This window comes from Lepidochelys kempii, chromosome 9 (assembly GCF_965140285.1).
Source record: "Lepidochelys kempii isolate rLepKem1 chromosome 9, rLepKem1.hap1, whole genome shotgun sequence".
Taxonomy (NCBI): domain Eukaryota; kingdom Metazoa; phylum Chordata; order Testudines; family Cheloniidae; genus Lepidochelys; species Lepidochelys kempii.
Genome location: NC_136388.1, coordinates 11,599,254 through 11,609,648, shown reverse-complemented (window position 1 = coordinate 11,609,648; position 10,395 = coordinate 11,599,254). Strand labels below are relative to the sequence as shown.

At 43.4% G+C, this 10,395-nt stretch overlaps 1 protein-coding gene across 1 annotated transcript in view; it reads right to left on the bottom strand.

The window, feature by feature from the left end:
• Positions 1 to 10,395, bottom strand: part of MRPL47 (mitochondrial ribosomal protein L47) — a 16,557-nt gene extending 6,162 nt beyond the window's left edge. Inside the window, exons 1-6 of the mRNA XM_073359310.2 lie at positions 10,269 to 10,395; positions 5,084 to 5,229; positions 4,400 to 4,460; positions 3,589 to 3,685; positions 2,437 to 2,567; positions 807 to 902 (exon numbers count right to left, since the gene is read on the bottom strand). Coding sequence (XP_073215411.1) covers positions 807 to 902; positions 2,437 to 2,567; positions 3,589 to 3,685; positions 4,400 to 4,460; positions 5,084 to 5,229; positions 10,269 to 10,354 — 617 coding nt within the window. The 5' untranslated portion in view covers positions 10,355 to 10,395. The remainder of the gene's footprint in view (positions 1 to 806; positions 903 to 2,436; positions 2,568 to 3,588; positions 3,686 to 4,399; positions 4,461 to 5,083; positions 5,230 to 10,268) is intronic.

Genomic DNA, 10,395 nt, shown 5'->3' with positions numbered 1-10,395 from the left:
TAATATGCATAGCACCAAATGTAGGGTGGATGCTTTGTGCAAATCATCATCTTTGGAATTCTAACACTGCATGAAACTATAAATTAGAATGCAGGCAGGGTTGACTCATTCCTTCATCTTTCTGAGAGAAATAAGCTGGAGTTCCATATAGTATGCTATGTGGGCGGTCTTTGAAACTGGTCTTATCTCTGCTCTGTGTATATTAAAGAGCCAGGGTACTTTCAAAAGAATAAAGATATGGCCTGGTATACATGGCTCAGATTTTACTGTCACACACTTAGTGTGCTACACACCTGGAAGGGATTCATTCATATTATTGGTAAAAGTCTTCTGGGATTAAAAGTGCTCTGTAAAATATTACCAGCCAAAATTTCTTTAAGCAAAGTCAGACCCAGAAGATAAATGGTGACAACTTCAAAGAAGCTGGGATACAGTATAAGACACCATGTCATCTCCAACATTTATTCAGCTGTACCCAGAACCAATTATACACTAGGAACGTGACTTAATGACTGTGTTCACAGAACTGGGACCTCTTACAGACGTGCTTAGCTTTAAACAGATAAATAATCCCATTGGTTTCAAGGGGACTACTCACATGCCTAAAATTAAGCACATGCCTAAGTGCTTGCAGAATCAGGGTCTTAAACAGTTTTTGTTCAGTGTCACCTCTTCCCCATCCTGTAAAGGAAAAAAACAATCCACAAGCTAGAAAAAGCAATAAGACTGTCCTTTACAAGGTTGGAAGACCTAGACTAGTACACAACAAACAGGGTCAGAGAATTTTCCTTTCCATTTCAAATTACCTGATGAAATGTTTTACACGTGGCGAGTAGAAGAATTTCCTCCTGTTGTATTTTTTGTTTAGGTACCAAGGTATTGGCCACTCTTTGGCATTGTACCTGCCAATGACATACAAATTGATTACAGTATCATCCAGCATTTAGATTGCTGCATCTCAGTAAATGGATTGTAACGAAGCTGCTCTTTTTTGTTCAAGTGGGTAGGTACTGTTGTCTAGCCCAGGGGTTCTCAACCTTTTTCTTTGAGGCCCCCCCACAACATGCTAGAAAAACTCCACAGTGGCAGGGGGTGTCTCAAGGCTCCAGACTTCAGCCGCTGGGCGTGGGGGAGCTCGGGGCACCAGGCTCCTGCTCCATGGGGCACTGGGTGGCCCTCCATAAGCATAGTTTGACTTCCATTTTAGGGGGCCAGCTCTGCACAGCAGGGCCCAGGGAGAGAGCACCACCTCCACCCCTTGACTCACCTCAGCATGCCACCCAGCTATCTGAGTTTGGGGGGAGGGGTGTGCAACCAAAAATTATAACTCAAAGAAGGCAGAGGGAGGTTCTTTCTCTATCTCCTCAAACTCCTGTCACTCCAGTGCAGAATACAGAAACTGTTTCTCAAAATGCTATTACACTGAAGGTAAAATCCTGGCCCTATTAAAGTTAGTGGGAATTTTGCCATTGACTTTGATAGGGCCAGGATTTCACCCTGAATCTAAGTTTACTGGAGTTTATTGGATATAGTCTACTTTAATTTACAGAGTTTACAAACAATTTAAAATACTTGTCAACAATGATAGGAGATCCTGAATCCATCTACATGTAGTCCCATCTACACTGTAAGTCCTATAGTTTTTGGAAGACTAGGTTACATAGTTGCCCCTGAACATGAGGGTGGCCATTGGCCAGGTCCAGTTTTCAACCGAAAAGCCTGGTCAAAAAGGGTACTTTACGGTTTCTGGTTACAAAGGGCGGGGGAGGCATCCTACTCAGCCAGGGAAGCCTCCTACCTGTGTCAGGCGGCTGCAGCTCCCAGCCCTGGCTCTGCAGAAAAGTCCCTCCTGACCCGGACAGGAGGTGGGAGGCGGAGCAACAGGGGAAGAGGAGCGAACGAGGGGCAGGGGAGGTTCCAACACTCCTGCTGGAGTGTCCATTTTTTAAATAATACAAAATTGGCAACCCTACTTAATTCAGTGGTCTTGCAATGCAGCTGAGAAAAGTCCAGGTCTATAGCACAATTTGGAAACACTTTGAACTCATCGGCACAGCAAGACCGAACCAAATTTCAACCACGTCAGGGGACTACCATATTGAAACCAGGTCCCCCAATACTGTAAAACTTGGAATATAAATGAGACCAAGCTCTGTTTGCTTTTTATCCGGTGATTTATCCATGGAATTGTGAGAGAGTGGTTACCACCACCCCAGCCCAGCTAACGGCTTAGCAAAGTTGCCGATGATGAAACACATCCCCAAAGGTATTAATGTTGTTTAGTAAATATTGCTTGTTCTTGATAAGGTTACAAAGATGCTTTTTCCACAATAGACACGTTATCTGACTCTTTTTCTGTAACATGTTTCTGGTTTTGATAGTACTGATACCTCCTACAGCTCTGCACATATAGAACAGTAATCCTCTTTCCCATACCAGTAGGTGCGTCCTAAGAAGTCATTTCTCCACTCGCCAGGTCGTGGGTTTTCGTGGCCTGTTTGTAACAGCCGCAGAGCAACTTCTCTTTCTTTAATAACTAAGTCTATTCTTCCCATAGACTTTTCCACCTGAAAACAGAATAACCATTTCAACATGACACTGAAGCCACAATGTTGGCTTCTGATCTGTGCTTAAACTGAGAAACTTTTAGTTTAGGTGCCAGCTGGCTAAGGCTCAATCCAGACAATGAGTTGATGCTGGTAGGTTGTGGAAAACAACTGGAAATATGCAGATTTTATCTGCATTTCTGACAGAGTTCATGGAAATGGTTTGTCAAGCTGGTTGGCAACTTGGGGTCTGGTTAGAGACTCTGTTCCTATTAGATGATCAGAGAGCAGCAATGGCCAAACTATAACATTTGACCAGAAGCTTCTCAACACTTTTCCAGCTAGAAACCTTGTTACCATGATTCATGTGTGAGTAGATGAAGTCTGTAAGGTTAAGGTAGGGAGAGAAATGTGTAGGCAAACAAGGTCAGAAAACTGAAGGCAAATGTTAGAGAAGGAGACACTGAAAGAGAGTGAGAGAAATGAGAAAAGAACCAAGAGGTCAGAGGTTCATAGAAGCCCAGGAAAGATAGAAAACAAAGGAGTTGAAGGCAGAAAGTTCAAGGATAAGCATATGGGTGGGCTGCAACTTGGGCCAGGAAAAGATACCAGAAATGACTGTGAAATCAGTTTCAGTGGAATGAAAGAGGTGATTTAATATGAATATGATTTAACAGACTCATAGGAGTGGAAGGGACCTCAAGAGGTCATCTAGTCCAGTCCCCTGCACTCATGGCAGGACTAAGTATTATCTAGACCATCCTTGACAGGTGCTTGTCTAACCTGCTCTTAAAAACCTCCAATGATGGAGATTCCACAACCTCCCTAGGCAAATTTATTCCAGTGCTTAACCACCTTGACAATTAGGAAGTATAGGAGGTGAGAAAGGCTTTGGAACAAGTTAACTTTTACATTGCTACCCTAAGCAAAATGAATCAGGAACATAATTCTGGGAACTGTCTTTTACAGGTTTGCAAACATTGCATCTTTCACACAAAAAGTTTACCTGCAGTGATGTTTTTAGCTTATATGAAAAAGTTACCTTTTCTAATCGTTCCGGACTTGGCATAGGTAAACTCTGTCGCTTTGCTTCTTGCTCTAGAGTTAAAAGCATATTTTTCTCTTTCAGTAGGACATACCTGGATCAAAGAACATAATAGTATAATACGGTCAGAAATTAGAGTTAAGTTTTAGTGCTAACATGCTTGTAAATTATTCACTTAAATAGTGATTCTCAACTGCTGGGAGTACATGATTTTGTGTCTGGTACTCTGGGCTCCCAACGTCAAGTTAAAAAGTCTGGGTTTTTTTGTTTTGTTTTTCTAAATTCCTTGCCTATGTTACTTAAGTTGTATTGCTAAAGATCTTGCAATGCTAACCATCTGATTTACTTTTAACAGGGCTTTTTCCTCTGTGATTTCACAGCACCTTACAAAGGATGGGTAAACACCATTATTTCCTGTTTTTACAGTTGGAGAAACTGAGGGACACAGGACTAAAGTCATTTATCCCAAGCTCACATAGTCAGTGGCAAAGGCAGGAATTAGAACCCCCTGTGTCTTAACCCCTAGACCCATCCTCTGTCCATGAGATCACACATTTTTATATAAACCTTTTAAAAAACATCCTTAACTGATGGGCCACGTTGGACCCTTCTGCACTGGAGCCTAATTCACCACTTCTACCTGCAATACACTGTACATACTCTGACCAGAATTAGAACCCCAGTGCAGGTTAGAGTGTGCACAACTGAGTGGGAAACTGAGTTCACTGGCTAATACAGCCATGTCTTTCATATGAAAACGGGCACAACTGCCCCAAAAGGATAGGAAACACTGCACTAAAACACTTACCAAAGTTTGTGCAAATCTTCATTACTCTTGTTTCTTAGATGTTTCGCATGCCACTCATCCCCTGTAAAAACAACAGCAACAAAAAACAGTGATTTAATCTAAAAATGATCCATTTTCTAAAAAAATATTTCCACCTGCACACCACGTTGATTCCCTGGAAAGAATGTCAAATTACAAACACCAATTTTTGCAGCTTTTTCCTTGTAGATGACATTGAAATACTGACCAGACTCAATCTTGCTTAGAAAACAAGACCATGCTCAAATGTGAAAGAAACTGTACTGTTCCCTAATACTTGTAGCAGGCATTCAGAACTAGCGAAAGTTGTAGGCAGAAGCAGAGAGAGAGACAGACAAAAGCAGCTTTAGGGATATTACTGTTTTCGTTATTCGAATAAAGTTCCTTGTTCAGAGTTAGAAGTGCAACCCTTTCTGTGATCTCACACAACATGGTTGAAGACTATATGCTGGGCAACAGGGCTTAGATGTTTTGCCTCTGCTCTGCATAATAAATGTTCCACTTGTATTAACACAGAATTAAAATAGAAAAAGCAAATGAATATACAAGAAGTGGCATGACATATTGCCACTAAATACCTTCTAAAATCCTGCATATTAATTTGCATATTTTTAACAGCAGAAGTATATCAAAGACACCAAACCAAAAAGGTTAAAAATAACTCACCAGATTTAACTACAGTTTCTCCCCAGTTTTTTGGGTCATCAAAAAACTCCTCCAGTCCTTTCCGTGATAAAGTAGTATGGAGAAACTTACACTGATAGATGGGCTCTACTTTAGTAGTGTTCTTATGGAGCAGATTCAAGGTTAATCTGCAACAAAGGTAAAGAAAAATATATATTTGATTAGGAAAAAGAAAAATCTGCTAAATACGAACTTTGCCCTCCAGTCCATTCTCATGGACACCTTCCTATTCTGATTGTAACAAGTTTTCTATTTGCAGGTTCTCCAACACTGGAGGCCGCAGGGTCCACTGGAGAGAGAGTCAAAAGACATGGGTCAGTTCCTGGCTCTGTCAATGTCAGACACATCATCTCTATTTTCATTTCCCCTCTCAGTCTGTGTGTGTCTTGTTCTCATTTGTTTATAAGCTTCCTGAGCAAGGGATTGTCTCTTATGCGTTTGAGTAGTGCTGAGCACAAAGAGGCCTGGATCATGATTGAGACTTCTAGGCACTACTATGAAACAAATAATAAATAACTGGTAAAAACAGCATTTACGAAAACCAAGAATAACATGCAGAAACAAACCAAGTACTGTGTTTCATAACACTAATATTATGTGCAGGAAGACGCCGTTATTACAAAAAATGCTGAAGGACCTTTAACATCGACATAGAGCTTCTGTCTTTAAGGTATCACCTGTGGAAACTCTAATATTACCTGGAAATAACTAACTACTTCAAACTCTGTCAAGAACCTATTTTTCAAGGGAGTATAGCTACTGCAAACCTAACGTTTAGACCAGAGGTTCTCAAGCTGTGGTCTGTGAGCTCCATTCAGGTGGTCCACGGATAGTTCCCTCTAAGGTGCGCACCTCAGAGAATGAAGGGCCACCCACCTAATTACTGGAGCCGCGCAAGCATGGCTCCACTAATTAGGTGCCTGGACCCTGGAGAAGACACACACGTGAGAGGGGGCAGTGGGGTGAGAAAAGGGGGTGGGGAGGAATTTGGGATGTGCAGGGCTGTGGCGGCTAGAGAAAGAGGCGACTTTCCCCAGCTCCAGACCTGCAGCTGCCAGGGAAAGACGGCCCTCCTTTCCAGCCCCAGCTCGGGCGCTGCTGCGGCAGGGGAGAGAGGGAGAGACCTCCTCCTTTCCAACCCCAGCTCAGGGCCTGCCGCAGCGGGGGAAAGAGGGCACAGCCATCACATTAGAAAGGTAAGACTACTGATATTAAAATATGAGTTGTGTGCTTTTATTTATAGAACAAAAAAACAATTATTAAGGTTTTTTTATATAGTATTTTTATCCAAAGTGCTTTACAATAGTTAGCTAATGGTACAAACAATGTTTGGGAAGCTCCTTAAGTGGTCCGCCAAGACCCTCAGCAATTTTCAAGTGGTCCACAAAAAAAATTGTTTGAGAACCACTGATTTAGACTATCAAGTTATCCCTCTCGTAGTGACTAAATTTGATAATACCCTAAATTGATATTCAGGGGCCTTTGTGAAATGAGTTGGTAATATGTCTAGTTCTAGTGAGCAAGTTCCATCACAGCCGGCACTCTTGTTGGCACTCTCAGCAGCAACTGTAGTAAAGAAACTAGACCTTTCTGATTTTATCGGCTGAACAATAAAGTAATGCCTCTGGCTACTAGCATGGAGAAAATGTTTGTTACAAACTTCATTATCTTGAAATGCAAGCTTTTAATTTACATGCCTAAATGTGCACTGGCCTGCAAAACCCCAAATTAGCGGACATCAATAGCAAATCAGGGAGTCCCATATATTGGCAGATTAATTTCTTTAGCCTGTATTTTTTTGTTAATATAATGTCAATTTTCAAGATTTGTTATTTCTGATGTCAGTTTACAATAATAAAGAGAACACCTATTTTGTGTGGGATGGAAGTAAGTGCGGGTCAAAAAATTAATGTAATCCCTTCTGACAAGGTACAGCTAAGACATATTCCACAGTTTTCTGTAGCGTAACTTGGATTCCATTACAACCAGCTGTACTAAAATCTAAATGTGAAATTTCAATACATTATTTTGAGAAACAGATGAATGTTTCTCAGATATTAATCATTGTGAAATCTCACTAAGTACCAATCTGGGTTTAGTCAGAGCTTCATCCTTCTAAAGAGAGGGACAAATTATCCAAAAGAATGAATGCATACATAGTCTTGCTTGCTGCATGCGTATATTAAAGACTGTATAAATTATTATTCAAGAGGAGGACTTTGCCCAATGGCAGTTTCACACCTGATTGTCCCCAGGAGGAGAATGAATTTCATTAGCACTTGGTGAAACTATTCCTTCATTACATAGCTGATAAACTAGATGTTGAAATATTATGGGGATAGGTACCGTAAGGACCTGAACAGAATATAGTAAAGCTCTTTGCAAACAAATAGACTGAAGATTTTGCTGTCATTTTGACAGTGGTTTTTAGAGGCGGTCCATTAGGAGCTGGATTCTAGTTGCCAATTCATTTCAGAGAGGCCAAAGCACAACATCCAGCATCAATCTGGTGCACCACTCTTCTGGGCTGGATTTCGAGGGATGAACTGCCCTACGGCTGCTAGGCTTACCCCATTGTAAGGGCCATAATCCCATTCACTGCAGGCTCTGCGTGCAGAACATTACTGGCAGGCTACATCAGAATGGCCCTAGGTTTGCCACAAAGCGTAGCTATTTCCAATGAACAGAGTAGCAGTCGTGTTAGTCTGTATCCACAAAAAGAAAAGGAGTACTTGTGGCACCTTAGAGACTAAAAAATTTATTTGAGCATAAGCTTTCGTGAGCTACAGCTCACTTCATCTGATGTTGTCATCATGAATAGGTAAGAATATGAACAAGAGGCTGCTAGGCAGCTCTCCAACACCACATTCTACAAGCCATTACCCTCTGATCCCACTGAAGGTTACCAAAAGAAACTACACCCTCTGCTCAAGGAACTCCCTGAAAAAGCACAAGAGTAAATCTGCACAGACACACCCCTAGAACCCCGAACAGGGGTATTCTATCTGCTACCCAAGATCCATAAACCTGGAAATCCTGGACGCCCCATCATCTCAGGCAGTGGCACCCTGACAGCAGGATTGTCTGGCTATGTAGACTCCCTCCTCAGGCCCTATGCTACCAGCACTCCTAGCTATCTTCGAGACACCACTGACTTCCTGAGGAAACTACAATCCATCCGTGATCTTCCTGAAAACACCATCCTAGCCACTATGGATGTAGAACCCCTCTACACCAACATTCCACACAAAGACAGACTACAAGCCGTCAAGAACACTATCCCCGATAATGTCACAGCAAACCTGGTGGCTGAACTTTGTGACTTTGTCCTCAGCCATAACGATTTCACATTTGGGGACAATGTATACCTTCAAATCAGTGGCACTGCTATGGTTACCTGCATGGCCCCACAGTATGCCAACATTTTTATGGCTGACTTAGAACAACGCTTCCTCAGCTCTCGTCCCCTAATGCCCCTATTCTACTTGCACTACATTGATGACATCTTCATCATCTGGACTCATGGAAAAGAAGCCCTGATTTCAACAATTTCCATCCCACCATCAACCTCAGCCTGGACCAGTCCACACAAGAGATCCACTTCCTGGACACTACAGTGCTAATAAGCAACGGTCACATAAATACCACCCTATACCGGAAACCTACTGACCGCTATACTTACCTACGTGCCTCCAGCTTTCATCCAGACCACACCGCACAATCCATTGTCTACAGCCCAGCTCTACGATACAACCGAATTTGCTCCAACCCCTCAGCCAGAGACAAACACCTACAAGATCTCTATCAAGTGTTCTTACAACTACAATACCCACCTGCGGAAGTGAAGAAACAGATTGACAGAGCCAGAAGAGTACCCAGAAGTTACCTACTACAGGACAGGCCCAGCAAAGAAAATAGCAGAACGCCACTAGCCGTCACCTTCAGCCCCCAACTAAAACTTCTCCAGCGCATCATCAAGGATCTAAACCTATCCTGAAGGACGACCCATCACTCTCACAGATCTTGAGAGACAGGCCAGTCCTTGCCTACAGACAGCCCCCCAACCTGAAGCAAATACTCACCAGCAACCTCAGACCACACAACAAAAACACTAACCCAGGAACGCATCCTTGCAACAAAGCCCGTTGCCAACTGTGTCCACATATCTATTCAGGGGACACCATCATAGGGCCTAATCACATCAGCCACACCATAAGAGGCTCATTCACCTGCACATCTACCAATGTGATATATGCCATCATGTGCCAGCAATGCCCCTCTGCCATGTACATTGGCCAAACTGGACAGTCTCTACATAAAAGAATAAATGGACACAAATCATACGTCAAGAATTATAACATTCAAAAACCAGTCAGAGAACACTTCAATCTCTCTGATCACTTGATTACAGACATAAAAGTGGCAATTCTTCAACAAAAAAACTTCAAAAACAGACTCCAAGGAGAGACCGCTGAATTGGAATTAATTTGCAAACTGGACACCCTTAACTGAGACTTGAATAAAGACTGGAAGTGAATGTGTCATTACACAAACTAAAACTATTTCCCCTTGTTTATTCCCCTTTCCCCCCACTGTTCCTCAGACGTTCTTGTCAACTGCTGGAAATGACCCACCTTGATTATCACTACAAAAGGTTGGTTTTTTTTCTCTCCTGCTGGTAATAGCTCACCTTACCTGATCACTCTCCTTACAGTGTGTATGGTAACACCCACTGTTTCATGTTCTCTGTGTATATAAAATCCCCCTACTGTATTTTCCACTGCATGCATCCGAGGAAGTGAGCTGTAGCTCGCGAAAGCTTATGCTCAAATAAATTGGTTCGTCTGTAAGGTGCCACAAGTCCTCCTTTTCTATTTCCAATGAACACACTTTGGCCCAACAGGCCCGTCAGCCTCCCAAAGGCCAACGGCCCCTTTCCTTCAGCTGTTCAACGGCCACCACTGCCCCCGGCCCTCAGCCGCCCCCGGCACACAGTGCGCGGACCGGGCCAACCCCAGGGCCCCCAGCTCAACAACCCCAAACGCCCGCCCAACGCAGCCCCCCCCCCGCCACGGCCGGGGGTCACCACATGCTCCACACCCCCTTCCCAGGCCAGCTCACCTCCCCGCCCCACGGGAACCAGTTACCCCGCTCAACGGACCCCTACCTGGGAAAGCAGGCGGCTGGCGAGGCCTGTAACACTCCCGAGACCCTCAAAGCGCCGAAGAAGCGCCGGCAAAGGGTAGCCGCCATGATGCCCACAATGCCTTGCGCCACCGGCCACTTCCGGCTGC